This window comes from Aulonocara stuartgranti (assembly GCF_965226115.1).
Source record: "Aulonocara stuartgranti genome assembly, chromosome: 19".
In the NCBI taxonomy this organism is placed as follows: domain Eukaryota; kingdom Metazoa; phylum Chordata; class Actinopteri; order Cichliformes; family Cichlidae; genus Aulonocara; species Aulonocara stuartgranti.
In genome coordinates this window covers 14,422,184-14,436,596 of record NC_138955.1, presented here as the reverse complement: position 1 = coordinate 14,436,596, position 14,413 = coordinate 14,422,184, and the positions used below count along the sequence as shown (strand labels likewise).

The following is a 14,413-nucleotide window of genomic DNA, read 5'->3' as shown; positions in this document are numbered from 1 at the left end:
AATCATAGAACACACTTTCTTTGGTTGCAAACTGTAATCCTTTACCCACAGCATTGGTCATTACTGCTGTCTGATATTATGTTGATTCCCTGTTGTAGGCTGGATTGTTGTCAACGCTCAATCCCTCTGAGGTGGCACAGCTGCTACTGAGCTCTGGAGCCTCAAATAACACAGATTTTATTGATCTTGTGTTTGAACAACTTGAACAGGGCAACGCTCTAAAAAATGTGGATGAATTCCTGACACAGCTGACAGCCAATGGACAGGTAGGCTAGCCTCCTAAAAGGGTGAAGGAGGACAATGCGGATATTTGATTCCAGAAGTAAACAGAATAAAACATCGGTCTCAACCGCTACATCCATTGTTGGCTATTGTATCTTAGAAAACAAATGGTTACAGCCTTTGTACCATGTTGTATGGGTGTACTTCCAACATGCAATCTCACATTTGCTTATGTCTTTTTCCACTTTAACATGACAGAGCCCACATTTCCAGCCTGTTGTGAGAGATCGGGTCATGAATACGACCTTCATCATCATCAGTCCACATTTCTCCACTTTCACGACAAACGACTATGAACTTTGGTTCCATGTGAAACTGATTCCTATCCTTGCCAGTTTTACTCCAGAAATGCTGATAAACACAACCACAACCATCAGCTGCACGAACTACCAAGTCATGTGAGTAGCTTTCTTGGAGCAATCAAGATTTTGTTGCAAATGAAAATGACAATAGTGACAAAGAACAGCATGAGAACGTTTTCTTTCAACTGTTGCAGTGTGAGTGGGTTGGCTTTAGTTATCCAGGAGATGCCACTGTACAGACGGCAAGAGATCACACATGGTCTGCTGGGCTACCTAAGAAATGCTGACAATGCCATCAATGAGCCAGGTAGGGCAGACATAGGGTGTGTTATGTGCTTTCCAGTGTGAAATGTCTAGAAAAGCACTCAGACAAAAAACTTAAATTCTTTCATGTCTACCAGTCAGAAACCTTCCTAAATTGAGCACATCTTAAGTTTTGTCTGCGTGTCTTAGCTTGCAGGCAACAAAATGAGAGCGATGCCCAATGGGTTAAAGCAAATCTGGGTCCATTCATCCAATATTCAGCGTACTCTGACCTCAAAGACTTCAACATCTCTACGGTAATCTTCATATTACTCTTCCTGTCTTTCTTGAGAATAGCAAAGCAAAATTCTGGAAATTATACAAAAGACATGCATTTCATGAATTCTACTTTTTTGTATCCATAGCTGACAGTTCTGGACGTTCTTTCACCATCGCAGAAGGCTGAACTAATCCTAGATCCAAACAGTGGTGCTTTAAACGATGCACATGTTGTAAGGGAGGTGTTGACAAGCTTGACAGAGACCAGTGATTATGAGCAGCTCAACCAATTCTTCCAGGCTTTTGCAAACATCAACAAGCAGGTGAATTCTCATTGGTAACCTTACCTCAGTGCAAACATCAACAAATGTTAACAGTGTTCTTTCATAAGCCTGCTCAAGTGTTTAACTCAAAATGATCCATTTCTGATATGCTTCATGCCTTGAGGCATCCCTGCTGTACAGAAGTACAAAGATTTAGTTTAGATAAGCTCCCCCTCACCTCCACATTTCCACAAAGACTTCAGGACTTCCTCTCTGACCTTATTATGATCCCCTTCTCTTTTCAGAGAAATGTCACCTTCATCCAAAATCCAGATGTGCGAGACACCATTTTGAACCTGACCTTGACAGCCCTTGCTCCTCAGCTTAAAGACTTTCAGCCAGAAGACTATCAACAGTGGTTCCAGGTTTATTTGGTTCCTGTGATGGCGAGCATCCTTCCTAGCAGCTTGCGGGTGATCCCCAGTAACATCACCTGTGAATCCTACCAGGCTATGTAAGATATTTCTGATATCCACAGTTAGACATTTGGGTGTGCACAATGCCAAGCTGAGGCTCCTGACAAGTCACAATGAATTCTTTTCTTCCTTTAGATACGATGGTCTTGCGCAGAGTTTGGTAGCATTGCCACTGGACCTTTCACAGGGCGTGAGATCAAGCAAGCAGTACCTCCAGGACACATTCCCACGTATGTGGCAAATAGGCTTTCCTGACTAAACTTTTCTCAAAAGCCCAGTACCAGCACTGTAATGACTACTCCATTGATTTGTTTCCTTTCTTTTTCTTCCCAAACAGGCTGCTCAGTTCCAGCTTCCTTTGTGGTAAGATTAGTTTTTTGGGGGGGGTGTGTGTGTGTGGGGGGGGGGGGGGGGGTGTCTTGCATGGGTTATCCAATATTTGATCCAGGTTTGGCACACTAATTGGGCCAACTGTGACAAAGTCAAGGTATTTACACTTGAAGAAGATGTTTCCACTATACTAACAATCATATTTTCTTTGTCTTCAGTGCAAGGTGACCCCAGTTCATGGTGAGTCTGTCTAAAAGTAGACATTTCAACTCTAAGGATATAAATGCATTCTGAAGGACTATTATCTGACACACAACCATTCTCTTTTCACAGTGAATCTCATTTGTGATGGAGTTGATGGGTGGGTGAAATGCCGTTTTGTTCAATGTTGATTCTGTCTAGGTAAAATTCGTTAACACAGTGCAATTAAGGGGACATTGGATTTCAATTTATTGTGTTTTTTCCACAGTTCAAAACTTGAACAAATCCTGTCAGCTGGCAATTCCTCGGCAGCCCTGTGCAATTTCACCATCACAGAACATGCCTGTTCCTCTGTAAGATTCCTTTTTAAACTCCAAAAACAGAACATAGATTTTGCCCCATTATGGTTCTGAGACAAATCTCCATGAGCTCTGACAAAATGGCTGTATTCTTTGTCAATTTTCTTTTTCAAGGCTCCCTATCTCACATCCAGCAACTTGGTCACACTGCTGAACTGCACACTGAAAAGCCAAAACATATACCCAGTAGAAGTCTGGAAGCTTTTCTTCCAAAAAGCCTCTGCTGTACTGGACCAGGCCCTTGAGACATTTGCTAACATGGTAAGTACAAAATCACATTTTCACAATATTGCCGTTTCCCTGCGTGAAGTTTGGGTCCAGCTACAATTATTTTTCTGCCAATTCAAGGCCAGCAACAACACTTACCCGACCTCGTCAAATGTGCTCGAGGCTCTTGGAGAAGTGAGAATTGACAACTTCAACCAGGCACAACTACAGAGTGAGGAGTTCATTACCAGCTGGTTCAAAACAAAGATCCGTCCGTTTCTGGCCGTTCCATCTTTCAACTTCCTATTTTGCCTTAGCTCCAAAAACTTCAGCTGCCAGACATACCAGACTGTGTAAGTAAATATGAGACATATTGCTCTATTCTGCAAACTTGCAGTTGACTAGAAGTTTAGATGTTGAAAGCTTTCTCTCAAATGTAGCATTCAGGCATTTGGAAGCCAAAAGGCATCCATGGACAGAGACACACAGCAAGCAGTCTTCACTCACTTCATCAAACCGTTCTTGTCAAGAAATGACTCAACAGGTAAAAGGAGAAACTCAAGCTCACTTTGGTTTTTCCATGACAACATGTGGTATATTACCCTGTCAATAACTTTCTTGCTTTTTCTGCAGATCCTGGCTGTGTCTCATCTATCACGGGGAGCCAAGCGTGGCTAAAGGCAAACCTTGGCGACTTCTCTGATTTTGCAACTGTGCAGGACTTGCAAGCCTTCAATCCTAATTTGTCCGCTGTGAGTGCCAACTGCAGATGTACATCTTCCTGTAAACGGAATTCTTTTACCCAGAACATTTCCATGACTGCTGTCTTATATTATGCTGGTTCTCTTTTGTAGGCTGAATTGTTGTCAGTCTTTAGTCCTTCTCAGATGGCACAGCTGGTACTGAGTTTGGGAGCCTCCAATAACACAGATTTGATTGATCGTGTGTTTGAGCGACTGCAAGAGGGCAACGCTCTAAAAAACGTGGATGGATTCCTCACACAACTGACAGCCAATGGACAGGTATGCTAGGCTTCTAAAAGGGTGAAGGAGGACAATCCTGGTGTTTTATTCCAGCAGGATAAGACAGAATAAGACATTTGCTAAACCGCTACACAAGTCTTCAAGGAGTCTATCATAGAAAAGAATTGCTTGCAGCCTTTGTACCATGTTGTATGAGTACATTTGCAACATGCAGTCTCTGTATTGCTTAGTTCTTTTCCACCTCAATTTCACAGATGCCAATTTTCCAGCCTGTTGTGAGAGATCGGGTCATGAATACGACCTTCATCATCATCAGTCCACATTTCTCCACTTTCACGACAAACGACTATGAACTTTGGTTCCATGTGAAACTGATTCCTATCCTTGCCAGTTTTACTCCAGAAATGCTCATAAACGCAACCACAAAAATAAGCTGCACAAACTACCAAGTCATGTGAGTAGCTTTCTTGGAGCAATCAAGATTTTGTTGCAAATGAAAATGACAATAGTGACAAAGAACAGCATGAGAACGTTTTCTTTCAACTGTTGCAGTGTGAGTGGGTTGGCTTTAGTTATCCAGGAGATGCCACTGTACAGACGGCAAGAGATCACACATGGTCTGCTGGGCTATCTAAGAAATGCTGAAAATGCCATCAATGAGCCAGGTAGGGCAAACATAGGGTGCGTTATGTGCTTTCCAGTGTGAAATGTCTTGAAAAGCACTCAGACAAAAAACTTGCCCACAAATTCTTTCATGTCTACCAGTCAGAAACCTTCCTAAATTGAGCACATCCTAACTTTTGTTTGCATGCCTTAGCTTGCAGGCAACAAAATGAGAGTGATGCCCAATGGGTTAAAGCAAATCTGGGTCCATTCGTCCAATATACAGCGTACTCTGACCTCAAAGACTTCAACATCTCTACGGTAAGCCCTACATTGCACTTCTAGTCCTCCCTTAAGAGCAGGAAAACAAAATTGTAGACTTAAGAAGACAAACACAGGAGTTTATTTTGCCATATCAAAAAGTACAAGCAAATCATAGAGCACACTTTCTTTGGTTGCAAACTGTAATCCTTTACCCACAGCATTGGTCATTACTGCTGTCTGATATTATGTTGATTCCCTGTTGTAGGCTGGATTGTTGTCAACGCTCAATCCCTCTGAGGTGGCACAGCTGCTACTGAGCTCTGGAGCCTCAAATAACACAGATTTTATTGATCTTGTGTTTGAACAACTTGAACAGGGCAACGCTCTAAAAAATGTGGATGAATTCCTGACACAGCTGACAGCCAATGGACAGGTAGGCTAGCCTCCTAAAAGGGTGAAGGAGGACAATGCGGATATTTGATTCCAGAAGTAAACAGAATAAAACATCGGTCTCAACCGCTACATCCATTGTTGGCTATTGTATCTTAGAAAACAAATGGTTACAGCCTTTGTACCATGTTGTATGGGTGTACTTCCAACATGCAATCTCACATTTGCTTATGTCTTTTTCCACTTTAATATGACAGACCCCACATTTCCAGCCTGTTGTGAGAGATCGGGTCATGAATACGACCTTCATCATCATCAGTCCACATTTCTCCACTTTCACGACAAACGACTATGAACTTTGGTTCCATGTGAAACTGATTCCTATCCTTGCCAGTTTTACTCCAGAAATGCTCATAAACGCAACCACAACCATCAGCTGCACAAACTTCCAAGTCATGTGAGTAGCTTTCTTGGAGCAATCAAGATTTTGTTGCAAATGAAAATGATAATAGTGACAAAGAACAGCATGAGAACGTTTTCTTTCAACTGTTGCAGTGTGAGTGGGTTGGCTTTAGTTATCCAGGAGATGCCACTGTACAGACGGCAAGAGATCACACATGGTCTGCTGGGCTACCTAAGAAATGCTGACAATGCCATCAATGAGCCAGGTAGGGCAGACATAGGGTGCGTTATGTGCTTTCCAGTGTGAAATGTCTTGAAAAGCACTCAGACAAAAAACTTGCCCACAAATTCTTTCATGTCTACCTGTCAGAAACTTTCCTAAATTGAGCACATCCTAACTTTTGTTTGCATGCCTTAGCTTGCAGGCAACAAAATGAGAGTGATGCCCAATGGGTTAAAGCAAATCTGGGTCCATTCGTCCAATATACAGCGTACTCTGACCTCAAAGACTTCAACATCTCTACGGTAAGCCCTACATTGCACTTCTAGTCCTCCCTTAAGAACAGGAAAACAAAATTGTCTACTTAAGAAGACAAACACAGGAGTTTATTTTGCCATATAAAAAATACAAGCAAATCATAGAACACACTTTCTTTGGTTGCAAACTGTAATCCTTTACCCACAGCATTGGTCATTACTGCTGTCTGATATTATGTTGATTCCCTGTTGTAGGCTGGATTGTTGTCAACGCTCAATCCCTCTGAGGTGGCACAGCTGCTACTGAGCTCTGGAGCCTCAAATAACACAGATTTTATTGATCTTGTGTTTGAACAACTTGAACAGGGCAACGCTCTAAAAAATGTGGATGAATTCCTGACACAGCTGACAGCCAATGGACAGGTAGGCTAGCCTCCTAAAAGGGTGAAGGAGGACAATGCGGATATTTGATTCCAGAAGTAAACAGAATAAAACATCGGTCTCAACCGCTACATCCATTGTTGGCTATTGTATCTTAGAAAACAAATGGTTACAGCCTTTGTACCATGTTGTATGAGTGTACTTCCAACATGCAATCTCACATTTGCTTATGTCTTTTTCCACTTTAATATGACAGACCCCACATTTCCAGCCTGTTGTGAGAGATCGGGTCATGAATACGACCTTCATCATCATCAGTCCACATTTCTCCACTTTCACGACAAACGACTATGAACTTTGGTTCCATGTGAAACTGATTCCTATCCTTGCCAGTTTTACTCCAGAAATGCTGATAAACACAACCACAACCATCAGCTGCACGAACTACCAAGTCATGTGAGTAGCTTTCTTGGAGCAATCAAGATTTTGGTGTAACAGAAAATGACAATAGTGACAAAGAACAGCATGAGAACGTTTTCTTTCAACTGTTGCAGTGTGAGTGGGTTGGCTTTAGTTATCCAGGACATGCCACTGTACAGACGGCAAGAGATCACACATGGTCTGCTGGGCTACCTAAGAAATGCTGACAATGCCATCAATGAGCCAGGTAGGGCAGACATAGGGTGTGTTATGTGCTTTCCAGTGTGAAATGTCTTGAAAAGCACTCAGACAAAAAACTTGCCCACAAATTCTTTCATGTCTACCAGTCAGAAACCTTCCTAAATTGAGCACATCTTAAGTTTTGTCTGCGTGTCTTAGCTTGCAGGCAACAAAATGAGAGCGATGCCCAATGGGTTAAAGCAAATCTGGGTCCATTCATCCAATATTCAGCGTACTCTGACCTCAAAGACTTCAACATCTCTACGGTAATCTTCATATTACTCTTCCTGTCTTTCTTGAGAATAGCAAAGCAAAATTCTGGAAATTATACAAAAGACATGCATTTCATGAATTCTACTTTTTTGTATCCATAGCTGACAGTTCTGGACGTTCTTTCACCATCGCAGAAGGCTGAACTAATCCTAGATCCAAACAGTGGTGCTTTAAACGATGCACATGTTGTAAGGGAGGTGTTGACAAGCTTGACAGAGACCAGTGATTATGAGCAGCTCAACCAATTCTTCCAGGCTTTTGCAAACATCAACAAGCAGGTGAATTCTCATTGGTAACCTTACCTCAGTGCAAACATCAACAAATGTTAACAGTGTTCTTTCATAAGCCTGCTCAAGTGTTTAACTCAAAATGATCCATTTCTGATATGCTTCATGCCTTGAGGCATCCCTGCTGTACAGAAGTACAAAGATTTAGTTTAGATAAGCTCCCCCTCACCTCCACATTTCCACAAAGACTTCAGGACTTCCTCTCTGACCTTATTATGATCCCCTTCTCTTTTCAGAGAAATGTCACCTTCATCCAAAATCCAGATGTGCGAGACACCATTTTGAACCTGACCTTGACAGCCCTTGCTCCTCAGCTTAAAGACTTTCAGCCAGAAGACTATCAACAGTGGTTCCAGGTTTATTTGGTTCCTGTGATGGCGAGCATCCTTCCTAGCAGCTTGCGGGTGATCCCCAGTAACATCACCTGTGAATCCTACCAGGCTATGTAAGATATTTCTGATATCCACAGTTAGACATTTGGGTGTGCACAATGCCAAGCTGAGGCTCCTGACAAGTCACAATGAATTCTTTTCTTCCTTTAGATACGATGGTCTTGCGCAGAGTTTGGCAGCATTGCCACTGGACCTTTCACAGGGCGTGAGATCAAGCAAGCAGTACCTCCAGGACACATTCCCACGTATGTGGCAAATAGGCTTTCCTGACTAAACTTTTCTCAAAAGCCCAGTACCAGCACTGTAATGACTACTCCATTGATTTATTTCCTTTCTTTTTCTTCCCAAACAGGCTGCTCAGTTCCAGCTTCCTTTGTGGTAAGATTAGTTTTTTGGGGTGTGTGTGTGTGTGTTGGGGGGGGGGGGGGGGGGGGTGTCTTACATGGGTTATCCAATAGTTGATCCAGGTTTGGCACACTAATTGGGCCAACTGTGACAAAGTCAAGGTATTTACACTTGAAGAAGATGTTTCCACTATACTAACAATCATATTTTCTTTGTCTTCAGTGCAAGGTGACCCCAGTTCATGGTAAGTCTGTCTAAAAGTAGACATTTCAACTCAAAGGATATAAATGCATTCTGAAGGACTATTATCTGACACACAACCATTCTCTTTTCACAGTGAATCTCATTTGTGATGGAGTTGATGGGTGGGTGAAATGCCGTTTTGTTCAATGTTGATTCTGTCTAGGTAAAATTCGTTAACACAGTGCAATTAAGGGGGCATTGGATTTCAATTTATTGTGTTTTTTCCACAGTTCAAAGCTTGAACAAATCCTGTCAGCTGGCAATTCCTCGGCAGCCCTGTGCAATTTCACCATCACAGAACATGCCTGTTCCTCTGTAAGATTCCTTTTTAAACTCCAAAAACAGAACATGGATTTTGCCCCATTATGGTTCTGAGACAAATCTCCATGAGCTCTGACAAAATGGCTGTATTCTTTGTCAATTTTCTTTTTCAAGGCTCCCTATCTCACATCCAGCAACTTGGTCACACTGCTGAACTGCACACTGAAAAGCCAAAACATATACCCAGTAGAAGTCTGGAAGCTTTTCTTCCAAAAAGCCTCTGCTGTACTGGACCAGGCCCTTGAGACATTTGCTAACATGGTAAGTACAAAATCACATTTTCACAATATTGCCGTTTCCCTGCGTGAAGTTTGGGTCCAGCTACAATTATTTTTCTGCCAATTCAAGGCCAGCAACAACACTTACCCGACCTCGTCAAATGTGCTCGAGGCTCTTGGAGAAGTGAGAATTGACAACTTCAACCAGGCACAACTACAGAGTGAGGAGTTCATTACCAGCTGGTTCAAAACAAAGATCCGTCCGTTTCTGGCCGTTCCATCTTTCAACTTCCTATTTTGCCTTAGCTCCAAAAACTTCAGCTGCCAGACATACCAGACTGTGTAAGTAAATATGAGACATATTGCTCTATTCTGCAAACTTGCAGTTGACTAGAAGTTTAGATGTTGAAAGCTTTCTCTCAAATGTAGCATTCAGGCATTTGGAAGCCAAAAGGCATCCATGGACAGAGACACACAGCAAGCAGTCTTCACTCACTTCATCAAACCGTTCTTGTCAAGAAATGACTCAACAGGTAAAAGGAGAAACTCAAGCTCACTTTGGTTTTTCCATGACAACATGTGGTATATTACCCTGTCAATAACTTTCTTGCTTTTTCTGCAGATCCTGGCTGTGTCTCATCTATCACGGGGAGCCAAGCGTGGCTAAAGGCAAACCTTGGCGACTTCTCTGATTTTGCAACTGTGCAGGACTTGCAAGCCTTCAATCCTAATTTGTCCACTGTGAGTGCCAACTGCAGATGTACATCTTCCTGTAAACGGAATTCTTTTACCCAGAACATTTCCATGACTGCTGTCTTATATTATGCTGGTTCTCTTTTGTAGGCTGAATTGTTGTCAGTCCTTAGTCCTTCTCAGATGGCACAGCTGGTACTGAGTTTGGGAGCCTCCAATAACACAGATTTGATTGATCGTGTGTTTGAGCGACTGCAAGAGGGCAACGCTCTAAAAAATGTGGATGGATTCCTCACACAACTGACAGCCAATGGACAGGTATGCTAGGCTTCTAAAAGGGTGAAGCAGGACAATCCTGGTGTTTTATTCCAGCAGGATAAGACAGAATAAGACATTTGCTAAACCGCTACACAAGTCTTCAAGGAGTCTATCATAGAAAAGAATTGCTTGCAGCCTTTGTGCCATGTTGTATGAGTACATTTGCAACATGCAGTCTCTGTATTGCTTAGCTTCTTTTCCACCTCAATTTCACAGATGCCAATTTTCCAGCCTGTTGTGAGAGATCGGATCATGAATACGACCTTCATCATCATCAGTCCACATTTCTCCACTTTCACGACAAACGACTATGAACTTTGGTTCCATGTGAAACTGATTCCTATCCTTGCCAGTTTTACTCCAGAAATGCTGATAAACACAACCACAAAAATCAGCTGCACAAACTACCAAGTCATGTGAGTAGCTTTCTTGGAGCAATCAAGATTTTGTTGCAAATGAAAATGACAATAGTGACAAAGAACAGCATGAGAACGTTTTCTTTCAACTGTTGCAGTGTGAGTGGGTTGGCTTTAGTTATCCAGGAGATGCCACTGTACAGACGGCAAGAGATCACACATGGTCTGCTGGGCTATCTAAGAAATGCTGAAAATGCCATCAATGAGCCAGGTAGGGCAGACATAGGGTGCGTTATGTGCTTTCCAGTGTGAAATGTCTTGAAAAGCACTCAGACAAAAAACTTGCCCACAAATTCTTTCATGTCTACCAGTCAGAAACCTTCCTAAATTGAGCACATCCTAACTTTTGTTTGCATGCCTTAGCTTGCAGGCAACAAAATGAGAGTGATGCCCAATGGGTTAAAGCAAATCTGGGTCCATTCGTCCAATATACAGCGTACTCTGACCTCAAAGACTTCAACATCTCTACGGTAAGCCCTACATTGCACTTCTAGTCCTCCCTTAAGAGCAGGAAAACAAAATTGTAGACTTAAGAAGACAAACACAGGAGTTTATTTTGCCATATCAAAAAGTACAAGCAAATCATAGAGCACACTTTCTTTGGTTGCAAACTGTAATCCTTTACCCACAGCATTGGTCATTACTGCTGTCTGATATTATGTTGATTCCCTGTTGTAGGCTGGATTGTTGTCGACGCTCAATCCCTCTGAGGTGGCACAGCTGCTACTGAGCTCTGGAGCCTCAAATAACACAGATTTTATTGATCTTGTGTTTGAACAACTTGAACAGGGCAACGCTCTAAAAAATGTGGATGAATTCCTGACACAGCTGACAGCCAATGGACAGGTAGGCTAGCCTCCTAAAAGGGTGAAGGAGGACAATGCGGATATTTGATTCCAGAGATAAACAGAATAAAAAATCGGTCTCAACCGCTACATCCATTGTTGGCTATTGTATCTTAGAAAACAAATGGTTACAGCCTTTGTACCATGTTGTATGAGTGTACTTCAAACATGCAATCTCACATTTGCTTATGTCTTTTTCCACTTTAATATGACAGACCCCACATTTCCAGCCTGTTGTGAGAGATCGGGTCATGAATACGACCTTCATCATCATCAGTCCACATTTCTCCACTTTCATGACAAACGACTATGAACTTTGGTTCCATGTGAAACTGATTCCTATCCTTGCCAGTTTTACTCCAGAAATGCTGATAAACACAACCACAACCATCAGCTGCACAAACTACCAAGTCATGTGAGTAGCTTTCTTGGAGCAATCAAGATTTTGTTGTAAATGAAAATGACAATAGTGACAAAGAACAGCATGAGAACGTTTTCTTTCAACTGTTGCAGTGTGAGTGGGTTGGCTTTAGTTATCCAGGAGATGCCACTGTATAGACGGCAAGAGATCACACGTGGTCTGCTGGGCTACCTAAGAAATGCTGACAATGCCATCAATGAGCCAGGTAGGGCAGACATAGGGTGCGTTATGTGCTTTCCAGTGTGAAATGTCTTGAAAAGCACTCAGACAAAAAACTTGCCCACAAATTCTTTCATGTCTACCAGTCAGAAACCTTCCTAAATTGAGCACATCCTAACTTTTGTTTGCATGCTTTAGCTTGCAGGCAACAAAATGAGAGTGATGCCCAATGGGTTAAAGCAAATCTGGGTCCATTCGTCCAATATACAGCGTACTCTGACCTCAAAGACTTCAACATCTCTACGGTAAGCCCTACATTGCACTTCTAGTCCTCCCTTACGAGCAGAAAAACAAAATTGTAGACTTAAGAAGACAAACACAGGAGTTTATTTTGCCATATAAAAAATACAAGCAAATCATAGAACACACTTTCTTTGGTTGCAAACTGTAATCCTTTACCCACAGCATTGGTCATTACTGCTGTCTGATATTATGTTGATTCCCTGTTGTAGGCTGGATTGTTGTCGACGCTCAATCCCTCTGAGGTGGCACAGCTGCTACTGAGCTCTGGAGCCTCAAATAACACAGATTTTATTGATCTTGTGTTTGAACAACTTGAACAGGGCAACGCTCTAAAAAATGTGGATGAATTCCTGACACAGCTGACAGCCAATGGACAGGTAGGCTAGCCTCCTAAAAGGGTGAAGGAGGACAATGTGGATATTTGATTCCAGAAGTAAATACAGAATAAAACATCGGTCTCAACCGCTACATCTATTGTTGGCTATTGTATCTTAGAAAACAAATGGTTACAGCCTTTGTACCATGTTGTATGAGTGTACTTCCAACATGCAATCTCACATTTGCTTATGTCTTTTTCCACTTTAACATGACAGAGCCCACATTTCCAGCCTGTTGTGAGAGATCGGGTCATGAATACGACCTTCATCATCATCAGTCCACATTTCTCCACTTTCACGACAAACGACTATGAACTTTGGTTCCATGTGAAACTGATTCCTATCCTTGCCAGTTTTACTCCAGAAATGCTGATAAACACAACCACAACCATCAGCTGCACGAACTACCAAGTCATGTGAGTAGCTTTCTTGGAGCAATCAAGATTTTGTTGTAACAGAAAATGACAATAGTGACAAAGAACAGCATGAGAACGTTTTCTTTCAACTGTTGCAGTGTGAGTGGGTTGGCTTTAGTTATCCAGGAGATGCCACCGTACAGACGGCAAGAGATCACACATGGTCTGCTGGGCTACCTAAGAAATGCTGACAATGCCATCAATGAGCCAGGTAGGGCAGACATAGGGTGTGTTATGTGCTTTCCAGTGTGAAATGTCTAGAAAAGCACTCAGACAAAAAACTTAAATTCTTTCATGTCTACCAGTCAGAAACCTTCCTAAATTGAGCACATCTTAAGTTTTGTCTGCATGTCTTAGCTTGCAGGCAACAAAATGAGAGCGATGCCCAATGGGTTAAAGCAAATCTGGGTCCATTCATCCAATATTCAGCGTACTCTGACCTCAAAGACTTCAACATCTCTACGGTAATCTTCATATTACTCTTCTTGTCTTTCTTGAGAATAGCAAAGCAAAATTCTGGAAATTATACAAAAGACATGCATTTCATGAATTCTACTTTTTTGTATCCATAGCTGACAGTTCTGGACGTTCTTTCACCATCGCAGAAGGCTGAACTAATCCTAGATCCAAACAGTGGTGCTTTAAACGATGCACATGTTGTAAGGGAGGTGTTGACAAGCTTGACAGAGACCAGTGATTATGAGCAGCTCAACCAATTCTTCCAGGCTTTTGCAAACATCAACAAGCAGGTGAATTCTCCTTGGTAACCTTACCTCAGTGCAAACATCAACAAATGTTAACAGTGTTCTTTCATAAGCCTGCTCAAGTGTTTAACTCAAAATGATCCATTTCTGATATGCTTCATGCCTTGAGGCATCCCTGCTGTACAGAAGTACAAAGATTTAGTTTAGATAAGCTCCCCCTCACCTCCACATTTCCACAAAGACTTCAGGACTTCCTCTCTGACCTTATTATGATCCCCTTCTCTTTTCAGAGAAATGTCACCTTCATCCAAAATCCAGATGTGCGAGACACCATTTTGAACCTTACCTTGACAGCCCTTGCTCCTCAGCTTAAAGACTTTCAGCCAGAAGACTATCAACAGTGGTTCCAGGTTTATTTGGTTCCTGTGATGGCGAGCATCCTTCCTAGCAGCTTGCGGGTGATCCCCAGTAACATCACCTGTGAATCCTACCAGGCTATGTAAGATATTTCTGATATCCACAGTTAGACATTTGGGTGTGCACAATGCCAAGCTGAGGCTCCTGACAAGTCACAATGAAT

General features: G+C 42.2%; 1 protein-coding gene and 1 long non-coding RNA gene across 2 annotated transcripts in view; one reads left to right on the top strand and one right to left on the bottom strand.

The window, feature by feature from the left end:
• LOC309696071 overlaps window positions 1-14,413 on the bottom strand; it is an 81,175-nt gene that overhangs the window by 37,567 nt on the left and 29,195 nt on the right. The window lies entirely within an intron of this gene.
• LOC309696208 (uncharacterized protein) overlaps window positions 1-14,413 on the top strand; it is a 36,612-nt gene that overhangs the window by 16,094 nt on the left and 6,105 nt on the right. Inside the window, exons 60-108 of the mRNA XM_082517367.1 lie at window positions 99-266; window positions 481-680; window positions 779-891; window positions 1,038-1,144; window positions 1,253-1,429; window positions 1,675-1,883; window positions 1,981-2,075; window positions 2,183-2,208; window positions 2,850-2,996; window positions 3,084-3,295; window positions 3,383-3,486; window positions 3,576-3,694; window positions 3,797-3,964; window positions 4,180-4,379; window positions 4,478-4,590; window positions 4,743-4,849; window positions 5,058-5,225; window positions 5,440-5,639; window positions 5,738-5,850; window positions 6,003-6,109; window positions 6,317-6,484; window positions 6,699-6,898; window positions 6,997-7,109; window positions 7,262-7,368; window positions 7,477-7,653; window positions 7,899-8,107; window positions 8,205-8,299; window positions 8,407-8,432; window positions 8,622-8,643; window positions 8,737-8,764; window positions 8,873-8,957; window positions 9,078-9,224; window positions 9,312-9,523; window positions 9,611-9,714; window positions 9,804-9,922; window positions 10,025-10,192; window positions 10,409-10,608; window positions 10,707-10,819; window positions 10,972-11,078; window positions 11,287-11,454; window positions 11,669-11,868; window positions 11,967-12,079; window positions 12,232-12,338; window positions 12,546-12,713; window positions 12,930-13,129; window positions 13,228-13,340; window positions 13,487-13,593; window positions 13,702-13,878; window positions 14,124-14,332. Coding sequence (XP_082373493.1) covers window positions 99-266; window positions 481-680; window positions 779-891; window positions 1,038-1,144; window positions 1,253-1,429; window positions 1,675-1,883; window positions 1,981-2,075; window positions 2,183-2,208; window positions 2,850-2,996; window positions 3,084-3,295; window positions 3,383-3,486; window positions 3,576-3,694; window positions 3,797-3,964; window positions 4,180-4,379; window positions 4,478-4,590; window positions 4,743-4,849; window positions 5,058-5,225; window positions 5,440-5,639; window positions 5,738-5,850; window positions 6,003-6,109; window positions 6,317-6,484; window positions 6,699-6,898; window positions 6,997-7,109; window positions 7,262-7,368; window positions 7,477-7,653; window positions 7,899-8,107; window positions 8,205-8,299; window positions 8,407-8,432; window positions 8,622-8,643; window positions 8,737-8,764; window positions 8,873-8,957; window positions 9,078-9,224; window positions 9,312-9,523; window positions 9,611-9,714; window positions 9,804-9,922; window positions 10,025-10,192; window positions 10,409-10,608; window positions 10,707-10,819; window positions 10,972-11,078; window positions 11,287-11,454; window positions 11,669-11,868; window positions 11,967-12,079; window positions 12,232-12,338; window positions 12,546-12,713; window positions 12,930-13,129; window positions 13,228-13,340; window positions 13,487-13,593; window positions 13,702-13,878; window positions 14,124-14,332 — 6,815 coding nt within the window. The remainder of the gene's footprint in view (window positions 1-98; window positions 267-480; window positions 681-778; window positions 892-1,037; window positions 1,145-1,252; window positions 1,430-1,674; window positions 1,884-1,980; window positions 2,076-2,182; window positions 2,209-2,849; window positions 2,997-3,083; window positions 3,296-3,382; window positions 3,487-3,575; window positions 3,695-3,796; window positions 3,965-4,179; window positions 4,380-4,477; window positions 4,591-4,742; window positions 4,850-5,057; window positions 5,226-5,439; window positions 5,640-5,737; window positions 5,851-6,002; window positions 6,110-6,316; window positions 6,485-6,698; window positions 6,899-6,996; window positions 7,110-7,261; window positions 7,369-7,476; window positions 7,654-7,898; window positions 8,108-8,204; window positions 8,300-8,406; window positions 8,433-8,621; window positions 8,644-8,736; window positions 8,765-8,872; window positions 8,958-9,077; window positions 9,225-9,311; window positions 9,524-9,610; window positions 9,715-9,803; window positions 9,923-10,024; window positions 10,193-10,408; window positions 10,609-10,706; window positions 10,820-10,971; window positions 11,079-11,286; window positions 11,455-11,668; window positions 11,869-11,966; window positions 12,080-12,231; window positions 12,339-12,545; window positions 12,714-12,929; window positions 13,130-13,227; window positions 13,341-13,486; window positions 13,594-13,701; window positions 13,879-14,123; window positions 14,333-14,413) is intronic.